This window comes from Heloderma suspectum, chromosome 4, assembly GCF_057233095.1.
Source record: "Heloderma suspectum isolate Gila_16-S chromosome 4, 16-S_ref, whole genome shotgun sequence".
In the NCBI taxonomy this organism is placed as follows: Eukaryota; Metazoa; Chordata; class Lepidosauria; order Squamata; family Helodermatidae; genus Heloderma; species Heloderma suspectum.
The window spans coordinates 232,699,653-232,724,267 of record NC_139461.1 but is presented as its reverse complement, the minus strand read 5'-3'; the positions used below and the strand labels follow the sequence as shown (position 1 = coordinate 232,724,267).

Below are 24,615 nucleotides of genomic sequence, written 5' to 3'. Positions count from 1 at the left end.
TTTGCTGGCAAAGGCTAATCTGGCTTTTCTGTTCTTGAGTGTTACCAGGGGTTTGCACCTTGTTGTGAAGCCTCTGTATTTACATTCATAAAGCCACCTCTTGACTGTAGATGTTGACAATGACATGCCTACCTCCTCAAGAGCGTTCTTGACCTGGCTAGATGTTGTGAAAGGTTTCCTCTTCACCATGAGCAGAATTCTGCAGTCATCCACTTTAGTTGTCTTCTGTGGTCTTCCAGGCCTTTTGCTGTTGCTGAGCTTGCCAGTTAATTCCTTCTTTTTCAGGATGTTCCAAACTGTTGTATTGGCCACTCCCACTATTTTTGCTATCTCTCTCATGGGTTTATTTTGTTTCCTCAGCCTAATGATGGCACCTTCACTCACATGGACACCTCTTTGGACCTCATGTTGGGGGTTCCAGTGAACAGCTACCAAATGCAAATGTAACACTCAGAACCACCTCCAGACCTTTTATCTGCTTGATTGGTCATGGGGTACCCAGGAAACAGGCCACCCCTGGCCATGCAGCTGCTTGTCAGCCATTCGTTCCATTACTTATGAGCCCCCAACGACGGGGGGTGTGCGTATGCCTCTGGCTGTCCTTCCTGAATGGTTAGTGCCCCACTTTTGTCACACCCCTTGAATTACAGCTGAAAGTCCTGACTTCGCTCCCATCTGGGTGTGTTTCCTTTCAACTTCAATGTGGTGGTGTACGGAGGCCAACTGCCAAAACAGTTATCCTTGTTCCAATATTTCTGGCCCTGACTGTACATCCTCTGTGTGTGCTATTCACTCTGGTTTCTCTCTGTCTCCCCTCCCTCCTTGGCTCTTCTCTCTCTCTCCCTCTCTCTCTCCCCGCTCCCTCTCCCCCTTTCCCTTTCTTTCCTTTCCTTTCTCTCTGTTTTCAGCATAGAGGACTTCCCCCCTCCCTATTTAAGCAAATAGATGAATTGGTACATTGGCTTGAATAGGGAGGGGGATAGCCTCCTGCAGAAAACTGCCTTGTGGTGGTGGCAGAGGTCCCCCCCACCAAGCACTCTGTCGCCCCAAGGGTCCTTGGTATGGGGGGGGGACTTGGCTGCACCACTGTGAGAGGGAACAAAGAGGCAGTGACACACTGTGCATGTGTACATGTGTGCGTGTGGATGTGCATGCACACACAGACACACCCCAGCTGAGCCCTGCAATCTATAGATCCGAACTACATGGACTACTGTCTCTGTGCTAGCATAATAATGAATATTTTTCAAATAAAACAAGAAAACACTATTGGCTTAGTTGCTGGAATGTGTATTCTGTTTGATATTAAGCAAATTGCTGGGAATTATAAATCAAATTACTGTCTAACAGATTAAAGGTCAGATTGTGGGATGTCTTGGGAGGAGCCAAAGCTTGAATCTTGAAGGTCTGCTCTGTTTAATAATAGCTTAGTAGCTACTGCTTAAATAGCCCCTGTTCCTACCAGTTTCAGAGACAGCCTAGCTGGGAAGGCAGAGAGAAGTCTTTGCCATGATCCAAGAAAAGCTGGGAGAGATCCTGCCCAAGGATGGAATAAATCCTCAGGCTGCTCTTGCTGTTGCCTGTGGCTCAGCCGTGGCAGTTGTGCTGTGGAAATGGGTGCAATGCAGAGGTATCCAGAGGAGGATGGAAGAGGCCAGGCGGTGGCGAGATAACAGCCTGGAACAAATGGAAAAAGTGGTTTGGACGTTTAAACTGAAGGTGACTTTCTCAGGGGTGGGCTGTTATGGAGGCCTGTCCTCAAGGGAGCTCTGAGTACTACTTATTAAAATGATTACATTTTAAGCTGTAATCATGTCTGATTGATGGAACCAGGGTCAGCTTTGCTAGTGATCATGGACTTTTTGCTTTATACTATGGAGTTCAATGTCATAGATCTGTTTTGTATTACTAAACTCTTCCTGGAATCTTTGGGCATGACACCTCTGCCATGGCTTACTTTCTGTGCTGTGTGCTCAGTCTTGCGGTAAGTGGTTGAATAAATCTTTGTGCATGGGGCCAGCTCCAGGGTTGAGGCGACTCAAGAATGCAGCAGGAGGACAAAGACCCACCTGGTGGCCTCTTCCGTTTGTCAGCCCTGGTGGGCTTACCTGGCAGCAGTAGCAGATAGCAGCAGCCAGGAGCATCAGCCATCCATGCAGCACTGAATAGTGCCAGGCACTGAGTCTAGTCACCATTTACTTGCCCCCACTGTAGCCTCATTCCAGGACATTGTGGGAAATTAAGATGGTGGCTCTGGGGCAAAAATATTATGAAGGGGAGCCACAGGTGGGCTTCAGTGGTGGACCTGGCCATGGCACTGGGCCCCTTGCAGTTACCTTAGGATGCCAGGTGTTGACAGCAGTGCTGTTTTTGTTAACCAGTAGGGGATATTTCATATACCATGGAGGATGCTACCTGAGGGAATACACATTAACTGCTGCCACGTGGAAGAGATTTTAAAAATCAGGCCTATAATAGTATGGGGAAAAAATTAGCTGAGCCACTTCATGTGAACAGCTCACTGTATGGAGATACCTGCATTTTAAGGGGCCTCTACCTGATATCGTAACACGTGGATTTGGCCTTCAGGGGAGCAGCTACTCCTCTACGTATGTCGCATCCTTCCTTCTCAGGCTCTACCACGTTTCGGTTTGCTTCGAAGTAGCAGCCACCGGAATTCAGCCATGGAAACTCTTTTCCCTTTTATTGCTGTGGCTCAGCACTTGAGCATGTCACATAATAATAACCTGTGCTAGGTGTGTGCAAACCACTTTCTGCCACTTGGTAGCCACAGCCCGTTTGCACAGTGCCTGGTTCAAGTCAATAATGTGCTTTTGAGACAGACGTGAGCTCAACGCCTCAAAAGCATTCAGCTTAGCAACACGAATATTGAAACTTTATACGTATTGGAATGAGACAGTTCAGCTTCCCTCTTGCAGTTTTGCTGTAACAGAGATTGCTTGTAGCCCATAGGAATGGATGGAGGATTCTAAACAGACAGGCTGCAAATTCCAGTAATATTTCAACTCATTCTGTTGCCTGTCAGGACTGTTCATTGGAAGGTTCTTGTACTGTCTTCTGGGATATGAGAGTTCAATATGTTTTAGAAACTGATCCAGGATGATTAACCACTCAGGAGGTTCTTGATTATCTTGGCTGCTTCGCTAATTTAACTAATTGGGTGGCCCAAGTTTGTCTCCCCCCACCCCCTGGCATGGATTTATTCTCAGGTTTCTTTCCAAGGGGCTCAGTTGCACAGTTGTTTTTGAGGTATGACGCACACACCCTGAGTCTAGAATCTCCATTTTGTCCCAGAAGGCGGACTAGGCAAGAATTTAGGATCATCCAGGGCAAGAAGACTTGGGCAATACCTTTATTAGGACCAACCAAAATGCCACGAAGTGTTCTCCAGAACCCTTCATCGGGCTAAGTAGTAAAAAAAAGGGTGGGTGGCTGGCAATAGAAAAGTGGAAACATTTGGCTAGATGTTTTGGCCATGAGGTCTGCCAGAGATTAATTTTAGGTGGTTCACCAGGTAAAAAAATCAATGGAAGCCTTCGAACATGCAAAGGTTAAAGGGATGTGCAAAGACCCTGCTAGCCCCAAGCTTCCTATCGCAGAATTACAGAGGGAGAACCCCCTGAACGTGGAAGTGAGACTTACAGCATTCCTCAGTTTCATTCAAATCCATCCTCCTCTGGAATAGGCAAATTTACGCACACTAATCTCTCTCACACGCACGCACGCACGCACATTTTCTCATTATTTGTGTGTGTGTGTGTGGGGGGGTAATAGCTGCTTCTCCATTCTGTAATAAAGTTACATATTAAATATGCAATATAGGATACATTGCATATTTTGCAATGTATCCTATATTTTTTAATTCAAATCTTGGTCTGTGTTCAATAGCTAATCTCCCCTGGTTGAAGTGTAAAGCACCCTCTCCCCGTGGTGCGCTCTGTCTCTAGGCGCAAGAATGCAGCAGGAGGACAAATTCCGACAGCCAGCATGTGGTGCCCCCTGGAGGCCTACATGTGTACATGTCTGCATGCGCTTCTGAGCTGGGTATGACGTGATGGGCAGGGGGGCACGGTAACACAAGGTCTGCTTGACATGTTTATAAATGCAGTCCTGATAACCAGGAGCTTAGTCTGATACTTTCTGTACACTTGCTTGCAGGAAGGGTTTTCTTGCTAGGATTCAGGTTAGTGGCTTCACAATGGACAGTGTAGTGTCCATCCTCGTGGAATGCGAGCAGCATTTAAATGAGGCTAAAGATGATGCTGTAGTAAGGGCAACTGAGGAGGGACATCTGAATCTTTGGGGTGATGCTAAGAAATGTCTTTAACGTTTAGTGGAACTTTCTTGTGTATTTCATGTATTACTGGGTGACTCCTAAAGGCTTAGAAGAAGCTAGTTTTCACTACTGAACCCAAAATCCAGGTGCACAAGGTTGTCAGACCAGCCCCAGACTGCTCCAATTCTAAGTGCTGTCTATCCATAGCCACCTCAAAAGGATGTCTGGAGAAGTGGGCTCGGGGCTAGTCCAGTGTGGGCAACTCGTGGCCTTCCAGATATTTTGGCCTACACCTCTCATCAGCACTAGCCAGCACAGGCAATAGTGAGGGATCATGGGAGTTGTGACCCTCCAGGTGTTTAGGCTGACAAGTTGTCTACCCCTGGGCTAGTTCCTAAAGGGCAGATCTCCTCTTTTGAAACCTCAGCTCAGGGGCAGCTTATTCCCTGCCTAAGCACGTGAAAATCTGGGAGGCTGCTTCCCAGCCACTGCTGATGGTGCTGGTCCTGTAACTGCTTCACTTACTCAGGGTTCATAATCCGGCCAAGGAGCAGAAAGAGAACAATGTGCAGATCCAGGGTTTGTCTACGATCCTCCAAAGTACAGTTTGGATTTTAACCAATTTGGCTACTATCCCAGCATAGCTTGAGGCTCCCATTGGTTGCCATGCATGCTCATTTTAGCAAGACCAAGAGTTTAGAAAGGGGTGAAACGGGAGCAAAGTTGCACTTTAGGCAGCAGCATCAATGCTGCTGACTGCAACACAAGCCACACTTTAAAACGGCAGCACCAACTACTTCATTGCCCTGCTGGGAAATCTGCATCCTAATGACAGCATGTGGATGTTCCTTGCAGCTTCCAAGTTCTGTATTCTTGATACAAGAGGGGCCTTAGGACAGAAGTGTATCCCCACCCCCCAGGAGCGCGCTAGGGCAGGACTCCAAGGAACTGTGTAGATTATTTCTTTGAAGGTGAGGGGTAAGTGTGGATCCTCAAAGGTCTTGGTCTGACTGCTTTGAGGGACTTTAAACTTATGTACCTCTGCATGCATAGGAAGTTCCCTGAGAATGTAGAAATTGCTACTATATTTTGAGGTGGCTTCCAAACTAATCAGCACTCAGTCACCTGAATTCACAGTTAGAGGTAATATTTACATATAAGAAGGTTCTGGTCCTTCCCCCCCTGTTTTTGTCTTTTTTCATGATAGATCTGGGAGACAACCGTTTAAAATAGAGATCTGATAGGTTTTTGTCCTGGTTTCACCATTTTGACCTTGTGGTCTAACTAATTTTCATAATTCAGGGCTGCTCTCAGTGCCTGAAGATATCATTTCTTCCTATGACACAGATGCCTCTACTTGCAGAACCCTGAAGTCCAGTCAGAATTGATCTTGTCCCTGTCGCTAGCAGAACTGGCAGAGAAACTTAGGGAGGGGTCTCTTTCTCCAGAGAGTGTCCTGTATACCTACATAAAGAGGGTGAGTGTAACAGTGGTTATTTGTACTGCTTTAACAGGAAGCCATCTGCTGTGTTTCTATTCAACTGAAGTGTCAGAGGATTTATACTTTTTATGCACCAGATGCATAAAACTGAAAACAGTTCTGTTCCAGGAAGCATTCCTTAAATTACCAGCTACGTTTTTTATTGGCATTCTGTTTTTAATAATTTTAATATGGTGTTTTAATCTTTCATCTTTTTTTACTATTGTACCCCTTATGTTTACCATCCCTGAATCTGTTTTAGATGGGGAGCGCCGTACAAAAGTTGTAAATACTTAAATAAAATAAATAAATGGGCAGCTGTTGCTTGTTTTGTCCCAGGGATCCATCTACACATCTTTCTTCAGGGGGTAGCCTTTTTGTTGAAGAGATATTTAATTTCCCAACTGTCAGACAGCAGTAACGTGTTACTGGAAAAATTCAATGGGTTGGATCCCGACTTAAACATACTTCGAGTAGACCTATTTAAATAAATGGGACTTTAATTATTGCTAACTTAAGTCCCATAGATTTCAATGCATCTGCTTGAAGTATGACTAAGTCTGGATCCAACCCAATATATATTTAAAAATATTATACTTCTTTAGATGCTGAATGCTCCTCTGTTGTTGCACCTGCAGGAGTATGCACGTAGCAACTATATTTGAAGTGGAAAATATTAGCAAGGTAACTGCTGACTGACTATGTGTAGTAACCTTCTTGCACAAACACCACATGGAAAGATAGGGTGATCCCAAGCATGCAGAGCAGAAATATCCAGTAGCAAGATTGTGGTGCTCCTGGACACCTCCTGTCAAAAGAGAATTGTTCAGTATATTCTGTTGGAAAGGTTAGCCTAGAAAAACCTTCCCCAATCTGGTAACCTTGAGATATTTTGGACTTCAGCTCCTATCAGCTCCAGCCAGCATAGCTAACAATCAGGAATTAGGGTATCCTTTGACTCAAGGCTTAATGGACCGGTAGCAAGATATGCAGCATCTGATGTTAGTTAGGCTTATTCATTTGTTTACTAAACTGAGTTGTGCTGTGCATAGAAAATAAGAATGTCATACTGTCCAGAATATTTGACAATGCTAACCTTTTGGACTTGCAGCAAGGATCCCTTTTTCTTTTTTAATGGACACCTGTCTTTTTTTTCTCCCTGACACCACCTCCCCTGTTGCAAGGCTCTTGAAGTGACCCGGGATGTGAACTGTGTAACAGATTTTATTCATGGGTGTGAGGAACAGCTCCGGGAAGTGAAAAAGCAAAAGGAGAAAGGCTTGCTGTATGGGGTTCCCATCAGCATTAAAGACCACATTGGATGCAAGGTGCTCTTTCTTTACCCTTAAATGCTTTCAATCACCACTTATCTTGTGGTGCTTTGTCTATGGGCTCCTAGTGCTAACAATCAAAAGAGATTTTGCAGCTCTTCCATCTTTTCTGCTTTAATGGGTAAGAAAAAAGATGGAAGAACTGGGGAAACATGGGAGGGTTATGAGTGGAAGATGGCCTTCTATGGATCCCCTGTACTGTTCCGTGCATGAGGAAGGGCGATGACTAGATATATGAAGGCCTGGACACACAAACCCCCAATGGGGAAAAAACAGAAAAACCGAGGAAAAATGTCTCCTCCAAGGGTTTTTTTTAATGTTTAGAGAACATTTTTTTTCTTAATTGTTCTGGTTTCCCCCCATTTTCCCTTTTTTCCCCATCAGGCCTTCATATCTCTAGTGATGGTACAATAAAAGCTTTTTCTGGAAGCATCTAATGTGTCAGAGGCTGTGCTGATTAAAGAGATGGAGTAACATAATCAAGGGTTTTTAGGAGCTTCAGCTAAGGTCTGGTCTGGTCTGGTCATTGAGGAAGTCTAGAAAAGGCAGATAAATTAAATGGAGTTCAGTATGGCCCAAATCCAATTTCAAATGTAATGCGTACATGCAGTTCTGTGGACATGATTATATGTTTGTGGTTATGTGTGTGCTGACTTACCTAGATTGGAGTGCATGTTACATGGATACATCTTGGATGGGTCTTCTCAATACAGATGCTTTGCACGCATATTTCAGTGTTGAAATGGTTCTATTTGGGAACAGCAGTCAGGTGCTACAATAAAAAAAACCCTCAAGAAGCCATTCTAAATTTTTTTTACTTTTTTTTTGTTATTTAACCTTTTTAACCTCAAGGTGGTTACAACAATGAAACAAGCCATCTTACTCTCATCACTCTCACTCAACATGGGTGACTATGTTCAAGGGCAATAATATTTTTTCATTCATGGCTACTGATACCAATGCTGGGAAATGATCTGAAATGTAATGTAATGTCTACATGTGTACCTATTTCCCCTCCTCCAGATACAAGCAGCAGCAGATCTTTCACGCCATGCCAACATTGTTTTCTGTACTTTGGGTATCATGGGAGTTATTAGCTGTTTTGGAAATAGAAATATAAGACATTTTCCTCAGCTCTAGGCACCCCCCCCCCCAATTCGTCTAGTGGGTAGGGATGTAGAAGGTATCAATGTAGCCTCTCAGTCAGGAATGTAAAGAAACTAGACATTTATTTATTCATTCATTCATTCATTTCATTTCTATACTGCCCAATAGCCGAAGCTCTCTGATATCCACTTATGCATGGACATTGAAAGTAATAAGCTGCATATTCTGCAGGGCATTTTTTGTTTTTGCACGCGTGGAATGTGTCCATGTGCAAATGAGGAATAAAATTTCAAACAAACTTTCATTGGCATTTACTCTCACCAAAGACAACTCCACTAGGATAGACAGCTATTATTAAGCCATATATCCTAATAGCTATTTCGTACGTTACAGACAGAAAGTGGATATCATTGTATTTGAAGTGGCTGTCGTAGTCCATCAGTATGCATTGCATATGTGCTAGAGAGCAGTGGCAAACTGCAGCTCCTGACTTCCAAGATGATGCGTGTAGTTTATACACCTGGCATCCTGCCTCAGACACTCATATGCACACATTCACCATTGCATGTACACATGACAGGAAGTTGTGTTTGGCCAAGGATCTGTAGCACGTGTTCCTCGTATCTGGATCTCTGGGTACACACAGTGCTGAAGTGGAAGGATGCGTGCTGTTGCCTGCTCCTTGGCATCATAGCCGCCCCAGCAGCCTCCTCCTGTACTGCAGTGGTGGTAGTGCCCGCAAGAGCCCTCCCGCTGGGCAGGGGAGCGCGATCTGCTGTCTGAGCGGAGGATTTACCCGGCCTCATAAGAGGGCCAGCCCTGGGTACACACACATTTACGTAAATAGACACATGTTGCTACTTCAATGATGGCATAAACTTTTAATTTATAATGCGTGATGTGGCCCTCAGTGTATTTAGGATATCAAGTGGTATATAAGTAGTATAAATAAATACATAAATAAATAAATATTTGCAGTATGAAGTATGGCTTCTTCATAGGGAGATGCTCTGTGACAGCCTTCCCTGACCTGGCGCCCTCCAGATGCTTTGGTCTACAACTCCAGGCACTCCTGACCATTGGCCATGTTGGCTGGGGTTGGTAGGAGTTGAAGTCCAAAACATCTGGAGGGCACCAGGCTGGGGAAGGCAGCTCTATCAGTGCACTAAAAACTTCCTAAAATACTTTACATCTGGGCATTAGATGACAATTGGCCCCTAAGCATCTCCCTTTCGAGACACCATTCTGCAGGAAGGGTATCTTTACGTGAATGATACCTTCATTTTGTACAGTTCCTTTCCATCAGGGTTAATCTCCTTTTCATCAAGGAGGGTTGCATTTTTTTCTTTACTGTTTCTGTTTTACAAACAAGGCTTAATTGTTTTGCTCTTGGTGGGCAAAATCTGATAGCTTGAGACTCATTGGTCGCATCATGTCAAACCAGCTGTGTTTTCTCTCCCAAAGGACCACATCTCTACGGGTGGTTTGGTGCAGTTTCTCAGCCAAGTGGAAAAAGATGACAGCGTGATTGTGAAGGTTTTGAAGAAACAGGGGGCAATCCCGTTTGTGAAAACCAACATCCCTCAGAGCATGATAAAGTATCTCTTGGCTCTCTCTTTATTACAAATCACTGTCTCTTGCCCTCTTTCCACATAGGAGTTAACAAAAGCTTGAGAAGCTAGGACTTTTTGATGCAGGAAAGAAACACCAACAGGGACATGCAGAGGTTGATAGATTTTGAAGAATGTGACTAAAGTTATTTTAAAAAGTACTCTGTTTTTCCTCTCCAAGCACTAGAATTTGGTGTCTTCTGATGAAAAGAATCCAGTGGTGTGCTCTCACTAGTGCTATTGACACTGAGCTACCGTAAAACCAACGCATGTGCAACATAGCCAGCACAACAGGGAAAAGGGGCGATTGGCAGCAAATCACCAGTTTTTCCTGTTGTGCTGGTTACATTGTGCACATGTTGATTTTATGCTAGCACAATGTCAGTAGTGCTGGTGTTAGCACACTGCTGGACACTACGTGGATACCAGACCAATAAGTGTTTTGCACGCATCATTTAACGTAGGGAGTTTGCTGCCAGAATCTGTAGGGGCAGATGAACTTTTTCTGACAGTAGCCACTAGCTTAGATGCTTTAAAAAGGAGAAGACAACTCTATGGAACATGTGTTGGTCAGTGGGATCTGTTCTACATGTGTAGCAGCATTGGGGTCAAATCAGTGACTGCAGATGAGTAATGCCATTTTGGATGCTTTCCCCCATGTGTAAACTAGCACCAGAGGGAGTAGGATGGGCTAGAACTTTCTCCCTGGTGTGCTAGCTTTCCCCTGCAGGTAATTCATTTGTTTAATATTTGGGAGTATACAACTATGGGATCCCATGCCAGCAGTCTTAAGTGCTACAGTTGATTCTGCTACCTTAGGATTCTCTCACGTCATTCTTCAGCATGTGAAGATCAAGTCTGGCTATTATTCATGATGGCTAAATGAAACCTCTATGTTCAGAAGAAATAGATCCCTGAATATCAGATGCAGGGGTCAAAACTAGGCATGGCCATCTCTCACACCATTCCTGAGAGCTTCTCTGGGACATCTAAATGGCCACAATCGTGGACAGTGTTGAACTAGCTGACTGTTTGGCCTGATTCAGTGCAGCAGTTTGTATATTCTTATCTTGCATTACTCTATGTGACCTCCCCCCCGCCCTTCATGCACATTTTACCTGTTTTCCTTCTATTTTTCTCTTGATGCTACTTCCATGCCATTTCATTCTTGACCTATTGTTCCCTGCTTTGTTTGCTGATGCAAAACATTAATGGCCAATCAATCTTCTGTCTCGCTCAGCATTGACTGCAGCAACTTAATCTTCGGTCAGACACTAAACCCCCTAAGCCACAAGAAAAGTCCTGGTGGATCTTCTGGAGGGGAAGGGGCGCTTATTGCAGGAGGAGGGTCCATCTTGGGCTTTGGGACAGACGTTGCTGGAAGCATTCGCCTGCCCTCCAGCTTCTGTGGGATTTGTGGACTCAAGCCGACGGGCTCTAGACTGAGGTAGGTCCTGGAATCTCCACTGGATTGACAAATAGCCAAACAGCTGAACACAAATGGAATTTGTTTTCCTAGCATTCGTGGGAGGTGTTTCATTTCAGCTGGAACAAAAAGTGCTTTTGAATTCACAAATCAAATGTTGGTATTCTTTTTACTGTGATAAATATTCCGAATTTCATGCCCTGAGATCATTAGATTGCAACTAATTTTATTGTCAATATTTTACTATTACTAGATTTGTATTTATTTTTATTATTTTGGTTAGAATTGATACATGATGTTTAACAATTTATGTGGAACTTCTTTTAAAACATCAGTAATCTCTGTCACCCCTTCATGGATCACTGCCTTGTTGTGGCGAAGGGGCTTGCGTAACTCAGTGAAGCCATAAGCTATGCCGTGCAGGGCCACCCAAGACGGACGCTCAATATGCCAACACATATGGAACACTCAACAGTGGCCACAAGACTGGAAAAGGCCAGTTTACATTCCAGTTCCAAAGAAGGGCAACACCAAAGAGTGTTCGAACTACCGTACAATTGTGCTCATTTCACATGCCAGCAAGGTGATGCTCAAAATTCTACAAGCTAGGCTTCAGCAGTATGTGAACCGAGAACTACCGGAAGTACAAGCTGGGTTTCGAAGAGGCAGAGGAACTAGAGATCAAATCGCCAACATTCGCTGCATCATGGAGAAAGCAAGAGAATTCCAGAAAAATGTCTATTTCTGCTTCATTGACTACGCTAAAGCCTTTGATTGTGTGGATCACAACAAACTGTGGCAAATTCTTAAAAGAGATGGGAGTACCAGACCACCTTACCTGTCTCCTGAGAAACCTGTACGAGGGCCAAGAAGCAACAGAACCGGACATGGAACAACCGATTGGTTCCAAATTGGGAAAGGAGTATGACAAGGCTGTATATTGTCACCCTGCTTATTTAATTTATATGCAGAGTACATCATGAGAAATGCCGGGTTGGATGAATCACAGGTTGGAATTAAGATTGCCGGGAGAATTATCAACAACCTCAGATACGCAGATGATACCCCCCTAATGGCAGAAAGCAAAGAAGATCTAAAGAGCCTCTTGCTGAGGGTGAAAGAGGAGAGTACAAAAGCTGGTTTGAAACTCAACATTAAAAAAACGAAGATCATGGCATCTGGCCCCATCACTTCCTGGCATATAGAAGGGGAAGAAATGGAAGCAGTGACAGATTTTATTTTCTTGGGCTCCAAGATCACCGCAGATGGTGACTGTAGCCATGAAATTAAAAGACGCTTGCTCCTTGGGAGGAAAGCTATGGCAAACCTAGACAGCATAGTAAGAAGCAGAGACATCACCTTGCCGATAAAGGTCCGTCTAATCAAAGCTATGGTTTCCCCAGTAGCAATGTATGGCTGTGAGAGCTGGACTGTAAGGAAGGCTGAGCGCCGAAGAATCGATGCTTTCGAACTGTGGTGCTGGAGAAGACTCTTACGAGTCCCCTGGACTGCAAGGAGGTCAACTCAGGCCATCCTGAAGGAAATCAACCCTGCCTGCTCATTGGAAGGACAGATACTGAAGCTGAAGCTCAAACATTTTGGCCACCTAATGCGAAGAGAAAACTCCCTGGAAAAGACTCTGATGCTGGGAAAGATGGAAGGCAAAAGGAGAAGGGGACGGCAAAGGATGAGATGGGTAGATAGCATCACCGATGCAATGAATATGAACTTGAGCACACTCCGGGAGAGAGCGGAGGACAGGAAGGCCTGGAGTGCTATGGTCCATGGGTTCACGAAGAGTCGGACACGACTTAACGACTGAACAACAACAACAATCTCTGTCATCATTCTAAAATGAATTGTGCCTAAATCTAAATTTGATATTTAAAGAGCCAGATGGGCGATTAATAAATTTAATAAATAAAATAAATTGAATTATGGAAATTTCAAATTCAAAATTTATAAAATGAATGACAACCTTTATATCTGTAGTCTTCATTAGTCAAATGCATTGGCATTTTAGAACATGACTTTTTTGTTATACATGTATTCACTTTATAGAGGTTGCACCTTGGCTGCCTAATCTGTGTAAAGGTTTTGTTTAAATACATCTCATGAGATGTTGTTACGTCTCATGTCAAACTTATTGCTCCAATGGTACATTTGCTATCTGGCAAATAAATCCTTAGCATTGCATGAATGAATTGTTACTCCATTGTAGGCGAAACTATAATGTCTATACTGTATACCTTGTGAAGAAGCACAACTAGGATTTTTTACAATCTTAGATCCAAAGCACACCTTACTTTAAAGCAGCCACTTCTTTTTTCTTTTTTTAGTCTAGAGTAAGTGCAGTGTCCCGATATGGACTGGGGGGGTAAGGTGCCTTTAATCTTTACCGACATACTGTTGTGGTCCCAATCTGGACTGGGTCCCTGTGTCTGCAATTTATATTTCCAAACAGTGATCCATTAAAGTCATTATTCTGCAATATATATTGAAGGCACGGGGACCCGATACAGACTGGGACTTCAGCAGAAGGGAAAGGTTTAAAGCCCTCCTTCCCTCCATCCCACAGCCCGGTTAGGGATCCAGATTGGGATCTTGTGCTTACTCTAGAATAAAAAAAGAAAAGAAGATCTAGCTCCTTGCTACATTTTTAAAGTAACACATGCTTTGGCTCTTAGCGGAGGAGTTACACACCAGTCTTGATTCTTGGAGCACTTCAGCCACGTGTAGGCCATCTGCAAGGGCTCGCCACGAGGGCGATTTTGCCTTGGTATACCAGTCCTGGAATACAGCTGTGGAAAAGTCGAACCTAGACCTGGCTATTTTTTTCATCGTTTCAACATTGTCAATGAATATGCGGCAAACCACGCAGCCACCGTGCAGTGCTCCTGTTCCTCTTGCCTGACCTGAATGCATGCATGGGGTTTGCAGGTGAAGCATGGTTGCTGTCTTCCATTGTGTTGATAGCTGATACATTTTTGTCTTGTTTAATTTTCCTCAGTGTCGTTGGCCTTGCTAGCCCTATAGCAGGCATGAAGTCAGGTAAGTACGTTGTGTCCATCCAAATTTTATGCATTTATTTATAAACCACTGTTCTGGACCAAGTCCACCTAAGGGGATGAACAAAATAAGTATAAAAATGAAAGTACAATAATCAAATATTATAATAAAGTTTTAATATACAGAAACAGCAAAACAATACATTAAAATGTATGTCAGCCAGTATGAAAGCAAACATTTCCCGGAGCCATTTCCCACATCAATAAAACAGCTCATCAATTTAAAAGCTATTAAAAACGTGGGGTTTCAAGACCTTTTCACGTACTGCAGCTGAGGGGGGCAAGCTCACATCCCTCAGGGAGGGAGTTCTGTAACGTAGGGACTGCTACCTGGAAGGCCCTGCCACTCATGCCTGCCATTCTAATTGATCTCCAAGGCAGCCCAACACGTAGGACCTTCAGTGCTGAGCTTAAAGCATGGGCAGGTTCATATGGGTGCACATGCTCCATTGACTATCCTGTCCCTAAGTTGCTTAGGGCTTCAAAGGCCAAAACCAGCAGTCTGAATTGGGCCCAGAAATGCACTAGCAGCCAGTGCAGCTGATACAGAATCGGTGCAATATGTTCTGACCATCTGGCCCCAATGAGCATCTGAACAGCTGCATTCTGCACCAGCTGATGTTTCTGGATTGTCTTCAAAGGTAGCCCTATGTAGAGCTTATCACCATAGTCTAGTCTGCATGTAACTGGTGCTTGTATGACTGCAGCTAGATCAACTTTCTCCAAGTAGGGTCACAGCTGGCATGCCAGTGTCAGCTGGCAAAAGGCAGTCCTGCCGCCACAGCCACCTGTGCTTCTGCAGATAGTGCTGAGTCCATAAGAGCCTTGAAACTGCAAGCGTGGTCCTTCAAGGGGAGTGGACCCTTCTCCCCAGATCAGCTGGTTTCCCTATGCACAGCAGTTCCATGTTGACTGAATTAAGTATGTTGCCCTCATCCATCCCAGGCCACCCCCAGGCCCATGTTCAAGAATTCTGCAACCTTCTTGGAATTTGTAGGTAGGAGACAGAGGTAGAGCTATGTGTCACCAGCATATGCTCATATCGCTGTCAAAACCTCCAGATGACTTAGCAAGAAACATGTAATAATGTCTGATACTTCTTGTATTGGAGCAATTACCTGTATTTGCTAAACATTGAGGCAGCACCCCATTGGTGGTGACATTAGCTTTTTTTTAAAATAGTGCAGTGGCTTCTTTTAAACCAACACAAGCATTAGTTTTGGGGGCAGATGTGCCCAGAGAATGGCCTCCAGTCACGTGCTGGAGTTACATTATTAAAGCTAAGCCATTCTTATACTCTGATTAGTGTTTGGATGCAGTGCTGCCAGGGAGCCAGTATGTCAGGCATGGACTGCAATTCCAATCATCCCTTAGCATTGGTTATGCCTACCCCTGCACTATATGAGCCTCTTAGATGGAGAACATGATGCACATAAAGACTGGTCTTCTGGAATGAAGGCAAGACTTGCAGCTGTATCCCACCCAGACTGAATTTGATTGTGCGTCAGCGAGAGTTGCATCCTTGACTCCATTAAAGTCATTTTGAGAGACTTCAGAATGATTTTTCTGTGGAGCACATGAAGCTGCCCGATCAGACTATTTGTCCATCTAGCCTAGTTCTGCTGGGCAGTAGGTTTCCAGCAGGGTCCTTGCCATCAACTGCCACCTGATCCTTTTAACCAGTGATGTAACCTACCACATAGTTCTGGTCCTTCCCCTTGTCTTGGCTACTGAAGAATAGTCAAAAGTCAGAAAAGCACACACAGTTTCTTAATTTCTTTTGCAGTTTCAGCAACAATTGGCCCAATGGCAAGAGATGTGGACAGCCTGGCTCTGTGTATGAAGGCTCTCTTATGTGATGAGTTATTCTGCCTGGATCCTTCAGTACCTCCAATGCCATTCAAAGAGGAGGTAATTGGTGGTGGGGAGGAGGGAATGGCTGAGAGGTTCAGCACCATGGACAGCACAAGCATTATCAATTATGAATGATGCTCTCTTTTTTGAATATTTTATATAATGATTGTACTCTTGAGTATAGATGATTTGATACAGTTCTGAATTCATGGAAGCATTGACTGTTTCATGAAAAGATCATCAGATCTTCAATTCTTAGTTCATGCTAGTGTTGTTGAGTTAACTCAGTTATCTCAGTAAGTTAACTTTTAGGTCACATTTTTATCTATATTGTTACCTTATAAATCTATTGAGTGCTACTGGAGAAAGTATCCCATTGCATAAAGCAGTAAGACGGTTGATTTGAGCTGTGAAAGCTCCTTCAGCAGTTCAGTAAATAAACACTTCCTACTGTCTTCTTCCAGATTTACACCAGCTCAAAACCCCTCCGGATTGGATATTACGAAGATGATGGATATTTCCAGCCATCTCCCAGCATGAGGAGAGCTGTTCGGGAAACCAAACATCTTCTCCAGACAGCAGGGCATACAGTACATTTTTTCTTAATTCCTTAATCTCTGTTCTAGCCTAGAAGTGTGTGCCCATTTCTGACACTTGTACACCAACCGTCATGGGCATGCCACAAAAACTTTCTGATTTGCATTGCCCACAATCCTTCTATGCAGCTCATATTGGTTTGGTTGCTATTAAATTTAAACTATTATCCTTTTCATGCAGCTCATCCCCTTTGTTCCTCCTCACCTTAAATATGTAGTAGATGAGCTCTTCACCAGAGGCCTCTTTTCTGACGGAGCTTCAAATTTACTGGACAAGTTGTAAGTAGACCACCTGCTCTTTGAACATGGCTGGGGCTTGATGGTTCTTCTACTATAGTCCTACAGTGGCAGAGCTTGATGCGTACAATAGCTTTGGTGACATCAGTCAGTGTCTTAATGAATAATGTATTTTAATTGGAGTATTAATAAGACTGATAAAGGAAAAGCTCGGGAGAAAAATGTAATATTAATAAAAATCCATTGATTAAAAAACTGAGAACTGTAAGAAACACATAGGAAAATGCACCCAGGAGGATGAACCAATTTCGGCTTCAAGAACATTGAAGACATGAAGTTGGGCAACTGTGGGAACTTACGGGCCCTAACACGGAATCAGACTATTGCTTGCTGCATCTAACTCAGGGATGGGGAATGTGTGACCCTCCACTGCAGCTCCCATCATCCCTCACAATTGGCTATGTTGGCTGGGTGGGAGGGACACACATTCGCACCCCTGATCTATCTAACAAAGGACTGGCAAAGGCTCTCCAAGCTTTCAGGCTTTTCCCAGATATACTACCTGAGCACCTTTTCACTGGAGACGCTAGGGACTGAACTTAGCAACCTCAGCACGCAAAGCATGTGCTCTACCACTGAGCTACGGGCCCTACCCTACATGGGTCTATAAGCTAGAAAATGAAAGGAGCATTAGTCCAAGTTCATTCCAGTTGAGACACTTTACAATGTGTAATTCTCAGGAACTCAAATTCTTTGCCTGGTTCTGCATTCCTTGGCAGAGTCATGCAACTGCAGAGAAAATGTGCTGCTCTACATATTAGAGTTGAGCCTCCTGAACAATTCTTACTCCTTTTATTTCTACGAGTTCAGCCAGCGCTGGTCCAAAGCAATGAGTTTCTTTTGGCAGTTCTGAATTGTTGATTGTAAAAATGGCTTTCTTCTCCTTTCATCTCCCAGCAAAGGAGACATTGTCGATCCAAATTTGAAATCCCAGATTAATTGTTACAGGCTTCCCACTCTACTGAAGAGGATTTTGGCATTCATCCTTAAACCTGTGGTGAGGATTTGGCTGACTTATATCATTGTCATAGCAAATGCTGAAAGATGCTGACAGGCTCTATGTGGGGGTGGAGTGAAGATGAATGTGCCAAAGCAAGGCAGAGGATGTGTGCTTGGGGGTAAGCTCGCTACTGACGACACTTGCCACTAAAGAGAAAATGACGTGACTGTTGGATTCCCAATGGAAACATTTATTTGTGTGTTTCTCTCCCAGTACCCTCGGATTGCCAGAGATCTCAACGCACTATGTGGAGTTGGGTAAGGAATGACTGGTTTCAAAAATGGTCATCAGTGACAATTCTGCAGAATGTAAACCATCATCATCATACAGGAATTATGAAAACAAAAGCAGTGTCCTCCGACTAGGTTGTATGTTTGCATATGATGAAAGGAATAGCTTCATTCTAGTCATAGAATACAAAGATTTAGATTACGGATAAGGAAATCTGGATAGTCTCATATCCTATCTGTCCCTGTAGTGTTGGCAACCTAATGTAGTATGTAAATAGCTAAGTTGCTACACTGACATGCCTTTCCTGTGGTGTGGTTTGCAGAGGTTATAATGCAAACCACTTGATAATGCAAACCACAAAGCTGTGTGATCAGTCCCAATCAGACCAAGGATCTCAAAAGAGTTGGAGTAATCAAGCTGCCCATAAGAGCTCTTCTAATCTGATGTATTAGTTCACAAAGAGTGCATATAGAAATTGCATTTAAATTCAAACCGGTACAGAGATGAAATGTTGTCCCCATCCAGTCATACGCACCACCCACTACAGCGGGAGGCCAAACCCCATTCAGTGAGACTTTGTTCTGGACATTGTGGGGTCCCAAGATGTGCACCTTTCTGATGTCCTGGCAACTCCGATTCAGACTTCTGCTATGTGTACTTTATATACATTTTCCCAGTTACTGATTCACCCCGCGGATGCTTTCTGTTACTGTCCTGCCCTTTAGACGTCAGCTCACAAGTCAGTAGCGGTCTTATTGCTGATGGTGCAAGGCTGCTGCGTGAACTGACCACTAGCTTGCCATTTCCAAAGAATGTTGTAACGGGTATTTTGAGCTATTGGAACGGGTATTCCACAGGATGTTGCAACCGCTGGCGCTGTTTCTGGCTCTGGACTAGCCCTGTGCTTGCAGTGCTTCAGCTCGAAGCCTGAACTCCAAGCCGGAGCGGGGTGCTTCGGCCACCTCCAAAGTGAGGTTGACACGAAGCGAGGGCACAAAGTGCGTGGGGTCGCCCTGAAGCACTGTGGCCTGCTTCGGAGGGATCCAGAAGCCCAGCTGCTCGACGGCTGCCGCTGCCAGCTCCGTGCCTGGGCCCTCAGGACATGCGCCACCAGCCATCGTCTTGGTCCAGGGAGTCGCCATAGCCATGGCGACGCCCTGTATTTCCAGAAATAGATCCTGCGCAAATGGAGGCCATCAAGCACACAGCGTTAACGTATTTCCAGAAATACAGGGAGTCACCATGGCCATGGCAACTCCCTGGAACAAGAAGGTGGCTGCCAGCATGCGTCCCAAGGGCCAAGGTAAGCTGCTGGAGGCTCACACTGCGCGGCGGGGGCATTCGGTGGGGGCAAAGTGGGATTCGGCCATCCGAATCGCGCTTTGGCTCCAGAGACTGAAGTGGGTCAGGGGCCCCCTGAGTCAGCCCGAAGCGGATCAGGCCCTCCTTGGAAGCCCCAAAGTGGCCTCCAAGGCGGATCGGGGGGGGGGGGGGGTTGTCTCTGCACAGCCATACTCTGGAACTCTGTAAGGAACTCACCCAGTCTCCAGCAGTGCTTATGGCAGGATTTCTGGGACCCCCAGTACTCCATAGCTCAGACTTGCTGAAACCCATCCACACTCACACCACTAGTGATGCCTACAGTGGAAATATAGAATGCGATGCATACAGCGGATACATAAACGGTGAGGCTATTGTGCATAGCCTCACAATAAGGTACAGGGCAGGAAGTCCCGATTCCATATCACTCCAGCTCCCATGCAGTGATTGACTCCACCCTGCTGCAGTCTCTTATAAAAAGCTGGTATTTGTGTATCAGCACATGGCCAAAAACACTTGGCAGCACAGTGCAGATGGCATCACTTGACTGACTGCACATGGATGTAGAGCTGCCGTGCAACAAGCCCATGAAGTTTCACTCATGCGGACATACTGTAAGCAGCATTCTTGACTAGCACTCTGTTATTTAATTATTTCAATGTTGCAGGTCAGCAAAAAAGCTATGGAAACATCATGTGGCAGTGGAGGTGAGTTATGTTCTTGGTAAACTGCCAATGGGCCACTGAGGCTTCAAATGATGAGCTGTCATCTAATCATCCAGTCAGTGATTACCGCTTTTTATAATCTGTGCACAATGTATACTATTTTGACATGGAAATGGATCTTCTTTTAGAACAAGAATATACAGAAATCAGCTCTAAAGGCCCCATTGCATTAGACGTTCTTGTACTAGGGTATGAATAGAAATGCATGTGTTGCCCAAGTATGAATGGCACATGGTGTATTTCCTATTGTATTCCATTTCTAAAATACATGAATGCACCCTCCGTACTTGAAAGCCAGTGTGTGTAATTCATACTCTGGCAGGCTGTGATGTGTGTGTCTGAAAGGACCACTAGGTGGCAATAGAATATACTAATAAGAATAGGGGGCGGGGGGGGGGGGGAGAGATCATGAATCTCTCTGTATTCCAACTTCACCAAAACTCTCTCTCCAGACTTATCGTAGAGAATTCCTTGCCGAATGGCGGAAGCTGAAGCTGGATGTCATCCTCTGTCCTGCTTTGGGTCCAGCTTTTAATGAAGGCTACCCCGGGAAGCTCTTTGGTATTATCTCTATCCCTGTTTTGTTTTTGTTTTTCCATAGCACTGGCAGAAATGCCCATCTCCCACTCCTTTGAATTGTAATACCCACTCCTTTGAATTGTAATAAGATGGAAGCCACTTTTTCACCTGCCACATGCTGGCAAAAGGCCTGGCTCAAGATGACAAAAGGTCCACAAATGTACAGAACACATTTAGTTTTAAATCTTTTTAAATAAGAAAACTAAATGGAAGCATATGGCGAAGCTGAGCAGTTCAGGTTTTGATCCATGAGCAATGTACCTTTATACAACATAAATAAATCACTGGTTTTTCTTGTCTGTTTGGTGGGGGTGGGGGGTGGGTGGGAGCGTTCTTCTTTTGTTGTATCAAGTTTTATGTTACATGCGGCATCAGTTAATTCAGCAACCAGCTCCAGAGGAACTAGCAAGCAACAAAGAAGGAAATGTTATGGGGATTGTTCTCTGAAAGCTTAGAGATTGAGGAGTACCACAAAGCCCACCAAACTATATAAGCCCAGTCAAAGCCTTACCCCTGCCAACATGGGCCTGCTTTCCCACCGTGTAGTGACTTTCCCTTGGGTTAGTCCATTTTGAGAAACAGAGGAGTGATTTTCCAGGAGAAAGTCTGGATATAAGAGAGAAGCCTTACATTATCTTCCCCTTCTGTAAAGTCACTGGCTGAGGTTTCAGTTTATGAAAGGTAAAGAAGAAAAACCAGTCAGCGATGGGTTTCTACAAAATTATTCTAAAAACCAAAGGCGTCTTTCTTGAATTGGAAAAATCTCAGTCTTTTCATTTATAGCTTCTCTGCTCTTTCAGCTGCTACGTCCTATACCAATTTATATAATGTCCTGAACTTTCCTGCTGGGGTTGTGCCAGTCACCACCGTTACTCAGGCTGATGAAGAAGAGCTTAAACATTACAGAGGGCATTATGGCGACCCTTGGGATAAGCGCCTGAAAGAGGTCGGTGACCATTAGCAAAAGAATTACCTGCCTCTCTCCGTTTCTCTTGCACCTTGGCAATGCTGTTTGTCTCCTTCTGTCTGCCCCTCTGTCTGCAGGCTGTTAAAGACGCCGTGGGGCTCCCTGTGGCTGTCCAGTGTGTGGCCTTGTCTTGGCAGGAGGAGCTGTGCCTTCGGCTCATGAAGGAGGTGGAGACTGTTGCCCGTGAGAGGAGAGCAAAACAATGATCTGTTACAGATCAACAATATGATCTGGTATTGTTACAGCAGCAATAGAAATGAATAAAACGATACAACTGGGCACAGTGAGGGACTGGGCATGCCATATCTCTAAAGTAAAATGCAGTTTAGGGCACAGTTATTTGTTAAATATGACTCATCATACCCAAAGGGAAGGTACAGCGGCAAGAAAAAGTTTGTGAACCCCTTAGGATTGTCACATATTTCCAACCTAAAGTGTTATTAGATCTTAATATAACCCCATAACGCTAGATAAGGAACAATAGATAACCTGAATAAATGTGACCCAGAAACGTGATGCTTTTTCAACCTTTATTTATCCACAACTGATTCAACATTCAATATCCATGTGTGAAAAAGTATGTGAACCTTTAGTTTCAGGACCTGGTGGCACCCCCTTGAGCAGTAATGACTTCAAGTAAGCGTTTCTGATAACTGTTGGTCAGTCTCTCACATCGGTTTTGAGGAATTTTGACCCATTCCACCTTACAGAATTGCTTCAGTGCAGTGACATTTGAGGGCTTCTTTGCATGAACAGCTTGCTTCAGGTCCTGCCACAAGATTTTGATGGAGTTTAGGTCTAGACTTTGACTAGGCCATTCTAAAACACGTAATTCCTTCTTCCGCAACCATTCTTTTGCAGATCTGCTTGTATGCTTAGGATCATAGTCTTGTATGACCCAGATTCAGTTCAGCTTCAGCTCATGGATGGATGGCCTGATATTAGAATCTTCTGATACACTGCAGAATTCTTAATTGTGTCAGTGATGGTAAGCCATCCAGGTCCTGAGGACCTAAAAACTATTTACACACAAAAACAATGTACAGATCACAATTTGGCCCTGTAATCTGTAAATTAGGGACAAAAGTCTATCAAGAAATTCTGCCTTATGTGGAGTTTCTTCTGCTCCTGGCTGGGCTGACTGAGGTAATCTCCACTGTTACATTATAAAACAAAACATACCTCACACCCACCCGGTATTTTAAATAACGATAAATGTAGACTTGTAGGCTTGAATGCTGTTTAAACTTTTATAACAAATTATTTCCCAACTCGTACAACTTCATTAATAAGAGTTCACATCAAGGAGATCCTATTCAGTTCTTTTATTTTAGGGGCCCAACGTGTACTGTAAATTAGGGACAAAACTCAGTCAATAAATCCCAGGCTACAGGCCTTCTCACTTATGTGGAGTTTCTTCTGCTTCAGGTTGGGCTGACTGAGGTAATGCCACCCCCACCCCACTTTTGCAGGTGACAACATGGAAGCATCTTCAGCTGGGTTATACACGCACACACACACACACACACACACTCTCCCGATTCTTTTTGTCTGGGAAGAATCAATGGCTGTACACTGCACAGAAGAGTGGATTGTGAGTAAAAATGACAAAAAGGAGCAGGTGTGGGAGTCAGTGAGACAGCTAGGGAATTTTAGACCCTGGAGTTCATGGTCTTCCGCCCCCCATCCCCCTTCTCCTTCCCCAACACTTCTGCTACATTATTTATTTTCAGTATTCGTATACCGCCTGTCGTGTAACCATTTCCAAGGAGTGCACAAGAGTAAGTATGTTAGAGCAACATACAAACAAAAAACAGTTTGCCAACCCTCATAAGAACTACTCTGGGCATGTGCATTTTTGCATTTTAAACTTACTTAAAATCATAGAACCATCAGGACTACAGGAATGGAGTTTGCTTCTGCTACCTGGATGCTAAACACATTTACTTGGGAATAAGCACTGCTGTAGAAAAACATCTGATTATCTAACATAACGAGCTTCTGAAGCCATGCAGTCGGCTGCCCCCTGGCTACAGTGTTTCAGAAAATGCAGGCAGCATCAGACCTGGAGGGCCCTGGCATGCCCATGTCAGCTCAGGGGCTGAGGCCGGGCCTGTTTGCCACAGTCCCCAACATTCTCTGGGTGGTCATTTGGGGAGAGGCAGGGCTGTGCTGTGCAGCCCTGGACTTTGGCCCCAAGGTATAGCCCTAGCTGCACCAATGTGTGGGGGACCCTATGGAGCACAAAGCAGACAGTGACACTCTCTGCATATGTGTGTGTGTATGTGTGCGTGCACACAGACCCCTAGCTGAGCCTTACAGTGTAGAGAAAATAGAGGATCCAACAAAGGGGAGCAGGGGCAAGAAAAGAGAGAATCCCTAAAATAAATGCCCGTGGGCCCAAATGTGCCCCCAGGCCCGAAAAAATGACAAATGTGCCTGCAGGGCAAAAAGGTTGCCTACCCTTGCTATAGACTCTAACTACATGGACTATTGCAGGACTCCCCAACACGGCACCTGTGGGCGCCACAGTGCCCACAGGCCCCTCCAAGGGCCCCCTCACAGCTCTTCACTCTCTGCCCCCTTCAAAAATGCTTTAAAGCCGTTAGGTTGCCAGGTTTTCCTTCCTGTTCCTGAACCTGCTGCTGATCGATTGTTCAGAGGGCAGGAAAAGAAAGCAAGGCAAAGGGGAGAAAGAGCGAGGTTACTGCTGGGAGTTGAGAGAAA

The 24,615-nt window shown here is 44.5% G+C and overlaps 1 protein-coding gene across 1 annotated transcript; it reads left to right on the top strand.

Moving 5' to 3' along the window:
* The first annotated feature begins 1,469 nt into the window (after nucleotides 1–1,469).
* LOC146348218 (vitamin D3 hydroxylase-associated protein-like) lies at nucleotides 1,470–22,403 on the top strand. Its single transcript, XM_084848280.1, has 15 exons — nucleotides 1,470–1,719; nucleotides 5,661–5,774; nucleotides 6,962–7,105; nucleotides 9,680–9,813; nucleotides 11,066–11,272; nucleotides 14,262–14,302; nucleotides 16,106–16,230; nucleotides 16,638–16,763; nucleotides 16,951–17,048; nucleotides 17,964–18,063; nucleotides 18,280–18,323; nucleotides 20,285–20,324; nucleotides 20,795–20,903; nucleotides 21,722–21,867; nucleotides 21,966–22,403. The coding sequence occupies exons 1-15, from the start codon at nucleotides 1,510–1,512 to the stop codon at nucleotides 22,092–22,094; spliced, it is 1,767 nt and encodes a 588-aa protein (XP_084704406.1). The 5' UTR covers nucleotides 1,470–1,509; the 3' UTR covers nucleotides 22,095–22,403.
* The last annotated feature ends 2,212 nt before the right edge of the window (nucleotides 22,404–24,615 follow it).

What these genes read in the sequence shown, in the direction of transcription:
- LOC146348218 (XM_084848280.1), top strand. Translation starts at nt 1,510, where the DNA reads ATGATCCAAGAAAAGCTGGGAGAGATCCTGCCCAAGGATGGAATAAAT. An exon ending in ATCCCTCAGAGCATGATAAA is followed by an intron (nt 9,814 to 11,065) that starts GTATCTCTTGGC and finishes TGTCTCGCTCAG; the next exon opens with CATTGACTGCAGCAACTTAA. An exon ending in CAATGCCATTCAAAGAGGAG is followed by an intron (nt 16,231 to 16,637) that starts GTAATTGGTGGT and finishes GTCTTCTTCCAG; the next exon opens with ATTTACACCAGCTCAAAACC.